We start from the raw sequence: 15,250 nt of genomic DNA on the forward strand, positions 1-15,250 counted from the left end.
AAGTCCAAAAAAATCGAGTCCGTGTCCTCCTTGTCCTATTAATGCAGTATTAATACAAAATGCAACAAGTTTCATTGAAATCGTCATTTTGCGGGGGAAAAATGGAAATAGGCCTATTAGAGATCAGCGAATTCTTACAATTCAACAATTCGTAGGCTACATGATAAAACTGCGTATGTATAATCCCATGCGATTGCATTCACTTAGACTCCATAGTCTCCATATGTTTCTTCAACCGTTGTGAAATATTTACGAGGACGTCTCCGATATTGGAAGCTCTTAGTTTTATAACAAGTCTCCAACAATATTAAACCTGGTCCGTCACCCCAGCGGTTCCAAGATATTTGCAGCCTTTGTAGCCCTAACCCTTTATTACCATTAAGGGGTTGGGTTATTAAAGGGAATATACAACATTTTGCTTTTGCTGCAAGTTTCAAAAATAAATGGACTTGGAGGATTAGTATGCTATAGAAAATATTGTTAAACTTGTTTCACGTTTTGGGTTCGGAGATGCTGGACAATCTAAGAAAACCAACCATGTTCTTGTAGTCTGGTTCCCTGACCCCACTTAAGATTAGACGTCACCATTTATAGACTATGGGGGATTGTAAGGCCAAAGAATCAGTCTAGCAGGCTTGTAGCCCTTCACAGATGTGTAATCAATTGCAAAGAAAATGCGTAATAACTAAATATGCAAAATTAGGAGCAGTTTTTGGAAAAAGCCAGTTTTCTCCAGCGATGGTCGGCCGACCAGCGTTGGAAAAATACAAGTTTTCTTGAAACTGACATTAGAGCACGCCAGGATCAACGATTTTACAGGATGCTTTAGACTCTCATTCACTAATAGTCCAGTAAGATGTTTCGTTATAATTTGATCATTTCGTTTTTTGATGTTTGCAAATGTTGTATCTTCCCTGTAATAGCTAGGTTGATGGCCGACATGCTATAATACATTCTTTTTGAGTTTGTATATAACTTTAAAACTCCGATTGATGAAGCAAAAAGAAAACGATGCACGTTGACCTTACACGAGAATCACAGCGGCTGAGGCTGATAACACCGGAGTCCGAGTCCCCAAAAACCTAGTCCGAAAAATCCTAGTCCGAGTTTGAGTCCGTCAAAAAGTGGACTCGATTGTCCCACAACACAGCTTTGAGAACTACATACCCTTATCACTCACCAGTGCTGTGGCTTGGTGCCAGAAATGTCTCTTGGATCGAGTGCCTATAGAGTTGGCTGGAAGGGTTTTATAATTACTAAAATAAATTATTCTTTGACGTTTTTGGTGAACGGTGTCCCTTAAAAAAAACTAGGGCTTTCAGATAAATAATGACTTTCACGGAATTGTTCATCTTTTTTCAGTGGCACAAATTTATTAGAATCCCCGAGGCAACGAAGCAGGCCGCCAGACGACAGCGCGCCCCGGTCACGGTCCACCAGCAACCCGGCGCACTACATCGAAGAAGGTGAATGATTTACTTAGGTTGCTTGCCCGTGTAGGCCCATACACAAATGTTCTCTTGGCTTGCGCATCTACTTTGACATTTTCTGTTTTCAGTGCCTGTCATTTCTGTGCCTGTTTTGCTTTTGCAAGGGCCTCCATGCATTCGACTTCAGTTTTGCCTGATCTGAGCATCTTTTATGCATCCTTTGTCGACGGACAATTATTTCATAACATCAGTTTCAGACCAGGGGCGGATCCAGGGGCGGTTTTGATATTCGATCGTTCATTATTCTATTTTGCGAATGTTATCATTCCGCCGCTTGAAAAGCTACTTTAATTATTGCCTTGCGTCAGTAACTCAGTTATTCATTGTGTAATAAAAACTGCAGAGTCACTCGAAGAAGAGGCAATTCGCAATGGCGTTGATCCCCGGATGCTGTCTGAACGTCTTGAAGGGATCTCCAAGGCTCAATATGTGTATAGTTCTCCCACTACCTCTGCCAATACCGATAACTCATCGCCCAAGGTAGGCATTTATTGAGCTCCCCTGCCGAAGAACAATTGCCACCAAAGGACGATGAAGGTTTCTGTTTACTGATTGAGAAGATGTTTTTGTCCATAATTATTATGTTTAAGGCTGAAAGTTCCTTAAAAGGTGCTCGAGACGGAGCTGTATCAAATCTGTCTGTTCTAACTTCATTTTACTTTTTGGAAGGTAATGGAAGTCATTGTTGTGATGAAATACTTGTGTCGTTATGGCTGATGGTTTTAGCACATTGTGATATTTAGTTTATTTTGAAATGCGCAGAGGTTTTGAGATTTGGTGTAACGACATGTTGTTTCATGGGAGCTGTATTTGGAAAGTTTCATGTGTACCAGTCCTGGGGGATACGTGCGCTTTATAAATCCCACTGTTATTCACGGTGTGCTTGATTTCATAATAATGTAAAATGTCAGGAGTGCAACCTTTGCAGTTTTGAGGGAATTTCAGGGGGAACAGATGAAAACTGATTGTATAATGAAATATCATGTTTGATTTGTTCACAGAGGAAGGGGCGAGATAGGAATAAGAAGATAAGTGGTGAAATTCAGGTGAGTAGAAATACAATAATAAACCTTGACTAGCGAAAAAGGGAGACTATAGGTCTAACGCATAGCCCTCCATAGACGACCTTATTCAAAGGAAGCCATTTTCGATATTGCTCCCTGAATCCTATTTATAAACTGTAAACTGTTAAATTGGATGGTGACAGACTATTTTATGATTGGAGTGCGTTTAAAGCCTCAATTTCAATTTTTGTTTAAATGTTGCTGAAACATTAGGATGTGTTTAAACAAAAAGAATTATATTATTATATTTATCAAAGTAGACTGGTATTAATGGCTAATTAACTTGGAGAAACATTGCTTTCATTTGTACTCGCAATTCCAAAAATGGAAAGATTACCTCGCTTTCAATTCAATATGGCTGACCCCTTGAATAAAGTCCATTAGTCGGCCTTACCAGTCCAGCCGTTTGATCATTTCATGTAGCAGCTTTGAAACTTTGCAGTTATGATCTTTACCGAGGAGGGCCCTCTGAAAAGCATTGTCTCGTTGTGACCCCCTACAGATCCAGTTAGACTACGACGAGCGAACGGGCGACTTGAGCGTGGGCATACTGCGGGGCCGCGGCCTGGCCCCCAAGGATATCAACGGTCTGGCCGACCCGTTCGTCAAGACGTGCCTTCTACCTGGAAGAGGGCAAGTTTACATCACATTTCTTTGTTTTATTTTATTCAATATGGTTTTCTAAAGTACGTTTTAAGTATTAGAGTTCGCTACTTTTGTAATGAACCTCATTTGTATAGATTACTGATATGTCTTTTGAATTCAGCTAGAGTTGCGTTGTTCACAGCAGCCGAGGAGAGTGAGTTCCCATGTTTAACAGTTGACGCGGAGAATGAATCTTGGAAGGCCCTTGCTTTGTGACTGACTTGAATGAATTTTTGGTTGTTTGCCCGTGCATCTCTGGTATTAGGCTGAACATAGTTGTGAAGTGAAATGTCGACCAACCCATTTTGTCATCTTGTACAGCATACACTTCTGTTCTGTAAAATGTGTCCCATCCCAAGTAGCCACCAGTTTTTAAAAAAACAATGGTGCTGGCCAGCAGCACTTTCCCGACAGTGCAAATTAACGCCCTGCAGTATTCAATTGACGATAGACAGTTTTCATGTAGATTTTGTGGTGTCCCTGATTATGAGGGTTTTTTTCATAATTGAACGATTTTTTTTTTATTACGTGAATTAATGTTCTGGTTTTCAGTGAAATATCGGTAACCATAGTTTGTCTCCCATCGGTTAGGGGGAAAAGTACGTACAACTGTGGCGTAGCAAAAGAAGATTTATCGAATTGATTGAGAAGTATATAAAACTTGTCCAAAAGGCAGGTCTTCATCGGTTTTCGTTTCAAAGGTGACCCAAACCTATTGACGATGTTTCTAGATTGCAAGGGTGGTATCCGTGAATAAAATCTACAATTTTAGAACTTTTAGGAACCCCTTAGTCTCCTTTGGATAACGTGTCACAGAAGTTTACTTCATTACGCACTGAAGCCTGTAAGATAACAAGACATATACTTACTATTTCATCCAAAGTAGACCAGACAACAAGAGGAAGACGAGGTACGTGCCGAAGACACTGACACCGGAGTGGAATCAAACGGTGCTGTACCGGGCCGTCAGACCGCAGGAGCTCGCGACCAGGATTCTGGAGATCAGCGTCTGGGACTTCGACAGATTCACCTTCAATGATTTCATGGGGCAGGTGAGCTATACGCGGACCATCACGAAGCTATGGGCTTCAGAGGCCAAACCTAATAAGCAAATTGGGCAGCTCAATGAAAAAGGCAAATCAAAAGACATTATCTTTTGGGGGTAGGCCCAGTGTTGTAGTCGAGTCTATCACTAGTCCATTACAAGTCACTCAGTCCTCAGTCAAGTCCAAAGCTGTTCATTATACACTGTGACAATGACTTTTTTGTTTTTTTGTTATTGTTCACCCGCTTCAATTTGTGACCGGACATGTGCTGGATCGGGCTACCATGAACACTGGTATTAACAGATTGACTTGAAAAACACAATGATCGAAATTGCATTTTTAGCTATTGGAAAAATGCCACGGAGAACAACTCCTTTCTCTTTTTTGCTCTAAAAGGCTGGCAACAACTAAGCTGTTTTATCATTGGCTCCCTCGACAGATTCTGATAGACCTGTCCGACCAGCACATCCTAGATAACCGGCCTCGCTGGTTCTCCCTCCAAGACCAACCAGCAAGTACCGGCCAACAAGAGGCCTTCTCACCCCGTGCCCTCTCCCCAATCACCACACTCCCCTCAGCGCACCCAGCCCACCCCCTTAGCCTCTTGGTGGGCAGGGGACGTGGAGGAACAACCACCGCCTCCGGAGACCACGGTTCGCCGGAGAGGCGCCGTGCCTTGTCCCGCTCCATGGAGCGGGTGCAAGCGTCCAGTGCCGCCCAGCAGCTGATGGAGTCGGACTCGCAAAGTTCCCGGTCCTCGGGTTACGAGTACGACACGGATAGGTCTACCCAGAGTGACAAGTCTGGCTGGAGCCAGGGTAAGACAAAAACCTGAGGAATATTGCAAGAACCTTAGGAGATGTGAATACTTTCAAAATAAAGTCCTGAGGGGATGGCGCAGAAAGGGGAGTTTGATGAGTTGAATATCCGACATACATATAAAAAAAAAAATAGATGGCTGTGTAACAAAATACTTCTCTATAGTTTAAATGAAAAAGGCACAACATCTGGCGTTTTGAACAACACCACAAATTTAGATTGTATTTGTCGGAAGCAAAGTGTATTTCGTTTTATTCCTTTGCACACTCTGCACTTTCTTCTTTCCAAAATAGTGAGGGGCAGGTCACTTGTGTATACTTCGCTTCACGATATCAAAAAAGGGGATATTCTTTTTCAAATCCAAGAAATTCAGTTTACTTTTGCGGGATTTAAAGTTTCACCTTTATTTGGGCACGGAGTCTTTTTCAGTTTGTCGTTGTGTATATATTTACAGTTGAAGTGATATGAGGAGTGCCAACATTGTCGAGTCGCATTTCCAGTCGCTTTTCCTAGTGCATGTTTTGTTGATTTCTGTGGCCATGGTCGTTCGTGTATGTCAGCCACGATACGCTCTCACTCTGTTGTCTTCTCCATGCAGGCTGATAATTGACAAAGTGGCCCTGATTCTTCTCACAGTAATCCTTCAGACCAGCTGACATGTTATGCCCTATTTTCCCGCCCACATTCCTGACCAGATGAAACAGTTTCTCCCATTTACCCATCCAAACAAGGCTAACCCCTTACTTGGTGTAAAACTCATTTTGGGGGGTAGCGTTTGAGACAAACGTACTTTGGAGTTTTATTGAATTTCTCTCTTTTTTTTCATTATAATTGCAATTCTGATAAAATAGTCTTTTACTTTTCAGGTTTCAGTTATTCATATTAGTTGTTTTTCACAGACGCAAAATGCAAATAGCGATCATCACTGAATCGAATCAGGTGTTTTACTAAGCTTTGGTTTATATTGACCGGGCTATACATGCAATACTGAGCGGGGGATTGTGAATATTGCCTGTTTGAACAGTTGATATTTATGCCCTTAGACATTAGGTGTAGAAATAGCATCATCTATGCTTAAAATATTAAAACTTCGTCTAGTAGGATTAATTATCTCATGGGTTTTCCATTCATAACTAAGACACGTATCGTCTCCTATACGAGATGTGTTGTCGTGTCCCGCATTTTAAGAGAAGTTTACGTGAAATAACATGACCAATTTTATGTGCACAATTGCCAGCTTGACAAAGGGCCCCTCACAACGAAAGCAAGAACATGTACAAAGGTATGGATAAACCAGCGAGCTATAGTTACTCATTGCCTTGGCGGTATTATAGTGTGAAAATTTTGTGACTGTGTAATGTGGTGTGGATCTAACCCAATTGCGAGCCCGTGTATATTTTTTTCTGTTGCCCATACTCAAGCTCTTCCTCTTATTCCCCTCACGCCCCCTGATATATAAAATAACATATATTGATATAGCACCATTATGCATCTTCGGCATATTGAATTTTATAAAAAAATATAAAAATATCCTCTAAACTTTTTTAGTTTTACTGACACCATTAACTTTTTTTGATTTCTTTATGTTATTCATTTTCATTTGATCTACCATTACATTAACAAAGACAATTTGTTGGACTAATATTACCTGTCAAACTAATGGTTTAACAATACCGCTATAATAGATAATACAAGTTATAATAAAACTTACTGATAAAAGCACGTGAACTGTGTGGTTCAACTCATAATTTCAGGCTCTTTTCCTTGTTATTTGTCCTGAAGGAAACAATCACAAATACTGGGACTCCATAGTTAACTGTTCTCCGTAATCATTATAAGTGATGTCTATCGCAGAAACTGTGCGACTCTTAACATTAATTAATATATCCTGGTGGGGAATCGCTGTCGAAAACCAGCAGTCAACGTTTCCAGAGTTGGTGTTATCTAATTAAGGCTCAAACGGGATTCACTAAGTCGTCAAGAAGCTCCGGCTGTGTAGACTCTGTGACCCTTGATCCAATGCACGTCCTCCTGAGCATTATGTAACAAATTGGGAGTTCAATCATCAGCTGGTATAACGTCTAGGCCTCCATGCTTATGTTACACTCCTCTATCAAACATGATTTGAAGGAATCCCTTGCTGTTGCTTTTCAGTAGTTTAACTAGCAGCAGAGCCGATCCAGTGTATGGGACAGGAAGGTGGTTGGGAAATTGTCTCATAAATCAGGAAGAATAATATTCCCCGAATTACACAGGTTGTAACAGATGAACAGATCATCAAATCAAAAGCTCTTCCCTGCATCCTGAACGTTTGTTCACTGGATAACTGGATCTCGCTCCCACCCGAGAAATGCCACAGAGAAGGATGGGCCACTGCTTTAGCTTCTCCCCGCCGCCTCCAAGCTTTTTCACCTGCATGCTTTACTAACGCGCATGCACCAAGTCAAACCTACAATAAAAGGGCCTGGGACTGCCTTCGGGCCGGTTTATATGGGCAAATCCTGCGGCAGCCATTTTCTGCGGCTGCACCGGGGCGGCTCGCGCGAGGCACGCTCGGTATGCACCCACCAGGCTCCTTAGGAATACCAAAATGCGCGCGCCTCATCTTTAAGAACGCGTGCAACGTGCGCGTGAGTGTGAGGCCATGTCCGAAACAGGCTTCCAGAGCTAGCTACGTCTACGTCTATTGTCAGCGTGTCCCCGCGTAATTTTAATGGGGGCAGACCTAGACCTAGCCGACCTAGCTCTAGACAGCTGATTCGGATGCAGCCTAAGTCAAGCTTCTAATTATGGTCGCCGGATTCCATGTTACTTCTTTTTGACACAGTGCAGTGGGTGCGTTCGAGCGTGTTACACGTGTTATTAACACGAGTATACTCCTGAGCGCACGAACGGTAGGAGTACGATCCGCGGGTTCCGGAAGTAGCAAGAGTAATACGCTCGAACGCACCCAGTACGTTCACGGCGAATGCACAACGCGAGTGCTTGCCGTGACGTCACAAATTTTGTAAATGCGTGCGTAATATGAGCCGGCCGTTTGGACGATTACCCCCGTCCTGTCCGCGCTGTATTAAAGATGGACTGTCCGTGATCTCCAAAAAAAATCCTTTATTTTTGTAGTTAATCTTGTTTTGACGAAAACTACTTTGCTCTCTTTCGAGCGTCTCTATATATGGCAACCTCTATCGATGCCGATAGGGAGGGAACCAGTCTACTTCCGAGTAGGCCTAATTGGATTAGTGTCGGGCTTCAAATAACTTGAAATTTGTAATACAATTATTCCATAACCAAACGTGGGACGATGCTTTCGTTCGGCGTCTCTATCAAAAGTGAATAACGTTAGTATTGCTATAGAAATCAGCAGCTGACAAACATATAATCTATTATTTATATCTAGTAAAAACACGGACAGTACCTCTTTAATGTTGCGTTTACGACTGGTCTAATGCCCATCCCCCGCTACTGCACCGTGTTGCGATGTTACCGCCCCCTATACCCCGCGCTTCCGTCCCAAGTCTTGCATGTGATGAACAGTGTCATTATGTTCACAATTTGTTTGTGTTGTTCTTTTTTCTTTTTCTTTTTTGATCCTAAACCCGTAATGATCTTCAGAAAGAGACGTAAATTGCGTAAAGCCGTGGGATATATAGTTTTGGCTTCATATTGGTCTGATATTTTTAATTTCTATGCACGATGCATTCAGCATGGTTTTGAACGTTATTTTTTCAAAAAAAATATTTTACTTGATTTTATTTTTTTCAGTCAGAAAAGCAGTATAGTAATTGCTTAAGTGCAGTTTCATTTCGAGTTAACTGTATCTTCATGAGTTGTTTAAAGCGACGATTGACCATTGCAAGGCAATATTCGAAAAGGAGAGTGATCAACTTGTTTTGACTGCGAAACGAAATACATCCAAATATTTGGACCATGCCAAATCCAGATTGAATGAAAAAATAATCATACATAATTATGAAATGATGTACTTCTCAAAGTCAGTGAACTATTTTAATACGAAAACGGTTGTATTATACATGTATCATTGTAATTATCGATAGGCAAGGGGTTTAGGTGCATGATATTTAAAAGAGAGCGGTGTACATTGACTTAAAGAGTAAAGCTGTCGTCCCTGAAATAAGAGGTGGAGCTTTCATGAATTTTAAAAAGTATTCAACTGGCTTCTAATAATATTATGAATACTGAAGTATCGTATCTGAGTAATTTCCATACGTTATAAATATCGTATTGCTTTCATTGCGTTTCTAATGATATTATCAACAACACAAAGCTGATGTCTTTGTCTTTATAGACCACCATCGCGATAGACCCTCCAAACCCCCTCCCTCATCTTCAACGCAATATAGACACGCCCACAACGGACAGCACAATTGCAAGGCATACCCAAACAACGGAGCAGGGAGGACACACACCAATGAAAAAGGTACGACGAGGATAATGTGTTATACCAATATACCCTTCTATCCATGTTCTACGGGGGGAATGGTTTGAAGGAGAAATGCTGTAAAATTGCTTGTCCTGTGTGTCAGAGAAATGTATCGAATTGCATCCAGGTGGTATATCGATGTTGAATTGTTTGGTTATAAACGTAAATTGACTTTGATATTAGGGAGGTTTCGCAAGCGAATGGATACGCTTACACTTACGTTTAGCTATCCGTATCCGTTTTTTACTTACGTGTAGCGAGCGAGATATGCGTGTCGTCTGCACGTTTAGCGGATAGTGAGTGACGTATGACGTCATAACTCATGACGTATCCGTCGCAATAAACGTATCCATTTGCATGCGAAATCTCTCTATTGGTAAAGATCGACATCGGAAACGTTCACTTAATGATTCAAGCCTGTGGGCTCCGTGCCGCAACAAAAGAGGGTGCGTTTTTACCTCTTTTGAAAGCTCTTTGGACCGTAGACAATCCCCGCCTACAATAACTTTGGATACATTCGAAATACGCAGCGGATGGATCGGGAACCAGTCTAGGTCACCCTAATTTTTTTTTTTCTGGCCGTTGATGTGGAACGTGTGCACGTAGCCCATAGCCTTTTTTTTTCGATTCATAAAATGTAACATGTCGCCGTAATTAGTTTGCAATTCATAAAGCGTAATTCAAAAATACCTGAGACAGTCATGACCAGAGGGGGTGTCTTACCAAACATGAAGTAAAACTGTAAAGTTGAATCGTTGGAAATTAGTTGAATTTTTGCTTTCAGTTAGGGCCGTTATCTGCGTCTACGCCCCCAGGCTCCAGTTTTAAACGTACTTGAGTAAAACTGGCCCAAGCAAACAATCCCCTTAACATTGCAGCGATCACTGCTGTAATGATTGATTTCCTTGTTTGTAAAAATTAAATAAGGTTCAGAAAAATCGTGCCTTTCGTGAAAATAAAACAAACAAACAAGCACCCCCAACAAACAGACAAACAAGCAAGTTGTCGATCGGCTAATGCTTGCAAGGTGCCCGATTACCTATTAGTCGAACACCCACCTTATATTGTTTTCCTGACTGATGTGTAACTTGGTGTGTCTTTTCGTTATTAATTCGCGGGCCTTTCACCCATAACAAAAATGAGAACTTAATGCACGTATTTTTCAATAATATTTCTCTTGTAGTTGATCATAATGCAAATCACACAGCAAAAGATGGGAGTCCTCCGAAAGGTCAGCCACCCAAACCCTCACCAACTACAAGTGCCAATGGAAAGCCCTCGAGTATCAGTACCTCAGTTAAAGTCACAGTCACCACCAAACACCCGTCCAACAAGCAAGGAAGCAAAGAGACCAAGAACAACACACAAGAGAAAAGAACAAAACAGGATACTAAGAAACAGGTGAGATATCTAAGGATCCTCCCAGATCCTTATAACATACAGAGTAAGTCAAAAAAAAGGTGATGACCGAGTATTTAATGAAATATTTGGCTCGCTTCATTTAATAGAAATAACAAAGGATAAAGAACATGTTATCGACTATAAGTGTGAAATTTCACGTGCATATAGTTCGCACACTAATCACAAGTATTCTCTATTTTAATAGAAATACCACAAAACTCGGCCGTTCACCACTGATTAATTACCGATACCCATTGTCGAACACCTTTTGTACACCATGAATAAACGAAAAGTTGCAAAGGAAAGCAGACAAAAATCGCTATCATCATTTCAGAAAGACTTGATTTTTTCCTCATATACAAAACACAAAATCCGACAGTAGAAATAATCGTTCAGTCTTGACTAAAACTATTAAAATGTCATTTGTATTAATGTCTAAAGATTAAAAAAATAAAAATACATAAATAGAATAACCGCGACCACGAGAATTCCAAACCACTGGCTATACAAAACACCTCCAGTGGATAAGCGCTTTTGGTTTTTTTATTACCATTGGAGTGTTTTCTGATGAGTATAGCCTCGTAAGCCACATTTGCTTCAAGCAATAATTATTGAGGCATTGATTGATATACTAATTTCCCCAAGCCAGCACTATACATCTTTCAGTCTTTGGAGATAAGTAAACTGAATTCTAATGAGTGACTATGGCACTCTTTTTTACTCATCAATTCAGGCGTTGATTGGTCTATTCATTTCCAAAACCCTACAGCAACACTTATATTCTTGGAGATAATCATTCAATTCTTTCTAGTGTGTGACTTCGAAAATCTCTATTGAGTGACTTCGAAAGTCTCTTTTTTTCTCGTCAATCCAGGCATCGATTGATTTGCTCATATCTCAAACCTTCACCAACTAATAGGCCTCCAACCCAGCCAAACTGGTTGGGACACTTGGAAATAAGCGTAGCCTCCCACCGTCACCCACTCCCCCGCTCCCCCGGTCAATGCTGTTCTCTCAAGCTGATGGAGCACACACCGCGCAATGAGAGACAACATTGAGCGGGGGCCAGGGGGCGCCAGCGAGATTTGGCCAGGATTGTAAATTATTTGAAACAATCACTACAAACGCCTGAGGTCTTCGTATCATATACAATAATCTTTTCATTTCTGTTTAGTCAAAGCCAGAACCAAAGCAACAAGCCAAGAAGGAGCCCAGCCGTGCCCTATCTCCGGACAGGACCACGGATAGAGTCAAGCTGTCACCGAGCAACGTCCGGGCCTCCAAGCCCAGGAACGAACCGAGTATATTCCACTATACCAGCACTAACCCCAGCAACAGGCGAGCAGGTACGTGCGCCATGAACACTTGCCGTCTAGTCTTTCACCAACTCTGAAGGCACTCTAAATGTGTCATGTGAAAGGCTATTGAATTCTTTCCAAATAAATTTAGTGATCACAAGTACTCAGGTGGCATCACGCCCACGCGCATGCCGCGTTCTTTCATTAACGCGTGCGTGTCATTTGAGTATCCCATTGGTCGAAGGAATGAAGAGTGCGCGCTATATAAGCAATCGAAAACTTACCTTACTACTTTTTTGTTGATATTATCCGACCTAATTCCAGATAAAACTTTAATGTAACCACTGTACTGTGAAGGTATCCATCTGATATTTATAGTATTTTAATTACCGTGATGTGACTGTAGAATCTTGATTGTTTCTTGGTAGAAAAGGCATCGAAGAAGGCCTATGATAAGGGAGCAAGTACCTCCAAGTCGGCCCAGAATCTGAGTTTATATCATGATAAGCCTTCCACGTCCTCAGTAATAAGGCGGTCGTCAGCTGAGCTCTATGAAGGCCAAGCTCTGGAGAGATTAAACGGATCGGAAAACCTCGATGACGAAAGGTAGCTTGTCAAAGTTTATTTATTTGAATTAAACATTTCTGGCAATGAGAGACCGAGAGTTCTTAAAACGTACACACATGTACTGTAGCTCAGAAGCCCAAGCAACTTACGTCAGAAGAATGGGAAGAAAATATTGCTCAGGTTGAGAACGTAGGGAAAAAAACCCAGAATAATTTATCAAGGAGAAACCCACGGAATCGGTTTGGGACTCAAATACCAACCGGGATTCGAACCCGGTTAACGGAGGAAGAAGGCGATGAAAGTTCCACTTCTAACTCCGCAGGACTATCCAGCTAACCAAAGATATTGAAGACCTGTGAGTTTCGTTCCTATTTTGTACGATCTTTCTTGCGGGTACGAATGAAAATCACGGAAAGAATTAACAGATTGGCTGGTTGTACAATTTAGCTGGATTGTTTGATTAGCTGAGTAGTTATTTGCACACTCGTTGACTGGTTAGTCGACTTGTATACGTTGGTTTTTGCTTGCTGATAAGTAGGATAATTGGTGTGCTGAATTGATTATTGCCCGAATACGTGGCTAATTTGATATGTAATTTGAGTGAGCTTCAGAAAGATTGCTAATACATTCTTGTACTAACCTTGATGTTACAGAAAGGAAGAAGAGTGGATCGAGGCCTCAAAAAGCTCAGCCGACACCCATACGAGGCAACCAATTGAGGTTGAAGTGATTGAAGCAGGTATGTAGAAAGTTACCTTTGCAGTACACGTACTTTATTTCAGCCAAAAATGTGAGTAAAAGAAGCTGTTGTTGAAGGCTAGCCAGTGCTGAGCATTTCAAAAAGTGATTACGGAAAAGCCACGAAAACTGGCAAATGTTGATGATGATGAAACATCAACTGTAGGCCTGCCTTTTGTCTAAGGTAACATCAATGGAAATTCAAATTAGGTATACCGGTACATGTACACAAAAGGCCCCATATACACTGAGAATAAAGGTTTATGCGGTACAAAGAACCATACGTTGAAGGCACTCAAGTAAATAACATTTAAAAGCGAATTTAACGAGCGAGAGTAGCTACCGAAAGAAATACCAATTAAGGTTTACAGTAAAACCCCAAAAGTGGGTCTATCTGAAAATAATGTTATTCCACCACGCTATGTTTTAATCAAGGTGTTTGTTTTGTTTAAACCCTTTTGCCTGACATCTGACATCTCGCAAATTGTCCGTGCATGAACAGACATTCTATAGTCGATAAGATCGATAGTGCTTATATCTATCTTTTTCAATCGATATTGTTGTGCAGTTCTGTACAGAAAAGCACTGCATATCAGTCAGTAAAAAAATAGTTCCTCTATTGAAATGCAAATTATACAAATCGAAATGATACATATGAAATGACCTTGATTTTTATAAAATGAATAAAGTATTGGACCAGGTAATACCAATACTTTATGTTATGCTTAAAGCATATGGGTGTTTGTTTGTTTGTTTGTTTATTGGGGTGTTTGTTTGTTTGTTTTTTAATTCTGGAAAATTCTGTGCACATTCTGAATAGAAACTGTTCTGAATACGGGGTGAGTCAAAAATGCGAAGCGAAACCCAAATGTCGGGATATCTGTTTGAGTGAAGTTCTGCATGTAGCATGTAGCACAAATCTAGGATATGAAAGCCCAATTCATAGCTTTCTTTTAGAACAAGAATCATTTAAATCACTAATGGACTTTTGAAGTTATGGAATTTTATAACACAACCACCGTTTTAAAGTTCTCTCCACGGATCACAAAAAGGTGTGTGTTCTTTCAGCAAAACGAAAACAATTCACACACATCCCCTTTTGTGATTTGTTTTCGTTTTGCTGAAAGAACACTGAACTTCTGTTGTTCCGTGGACAGAAATATAACGGTGGTTGTGTTTAAAATTCCGTAACTTCAAAAGTACATGAGTGATTTGAATGATTCTTGTACTAAAAGAAAGCTCATGGATTCGGCTTACATATCCTAGATTTTGGAAGTGCTACATGCAGAACTTCACTTAAACAATGGTCCCGACATTAGGTTTTGGTGGGTTTTTTTCCAACCTGTAGAACTAAAATCAGCCTTAGCTTTGGGCTCGCTGTATAGATATGCTTCACGCATTCATTTGTATATATATTTTCCACCCTTATCCTTGAGTATATCGTGTCGACATTTGTTCTGTAGTGGTCGGCCCTCTTGTATTACAGGGGGACGATCCGTCCACCACTTCAGGAGGATGGGAGAAACGAAAACCAAAAAAACCTGCAAAGAATCAGATATATACTATTTTGAGTTCTCTGCAGGACACCCATGACACGGACGTCCCAGTAATAAACTAGAAACTGCTCACGCAGACTGTATAATAAACAAGCGGGTATATGATGGCCTTGTCAATTTTTTAATTTTTTTTATTTTTTTATTTATTTATTTATTTTTTATATACATTGCTTTTAGCATTTATG

General features: G+C 40.8%; 1 protein-coding gene across 1 annotated transcript in view; it reads left to right on the forward strand.

Annotated features, from left to right (window-relative positions):
* Positions 1–15,250, forward strand: part of LOC119726383 — a 97,934-nt gene that overhangs the window by 66,048 nt on the left and 16,636 nt on the right. Inside the window, exons 13-23 of the mRNA XM_038198037.1 lie at positions 1,363–1,466; positions 1,834–1,970; positions 2,492–2,536; positions 3,057–3,187; positions 4,086–4,251; positions 4,685–5,063; positions 9,371–9,502; positions 10,689–10,906; positions 12,081–12,252; positions 12,633–12,810; positions 13,425–13,510. Of these exons, the coding sequence (XP_038053965.1) occupies positions 1,363–1,466; positions 1,834–1,970; positions 2,492–2,536; positions 3,057–3,187; positions 4,086–4,251; positions 4,685–5,063; positions 9,371–9,502; positions 10,689–10,906; positions 12,081–12,252; positions 12,633–12,810; positions 13,425–13,510 (1,748 nt within the window). The remainder of the gene's footprint in view (positions 1–1,362; positions 1,467–1,833; positions 1,971–2,491; positions 2,537–3,056; positions 3,188–4,085; positions 4,252–4,684; positions 5,064–9,370; positions 9,503–10,688; positions 10,907–12,080; positions 12,253–12,632; positions 12,811–13,424; positions 13,511–15,250) is intronic.

Source organism: Patiria miniata, unplaced genomic scaffold, assembly GCF_015706575.1.
Source record: "Patiria miniata isolate m_02_andy unplaced genomic scaffold, ASM1570657v1 HiC_scaffold_2, whole genome shotgun sequence".
Lineage (NCBI taxonomy): Eukaryota > Metazoa > Echinodermata > Asteroidea > Valvatida > Asterinidae > Patiria > Patiria miniata.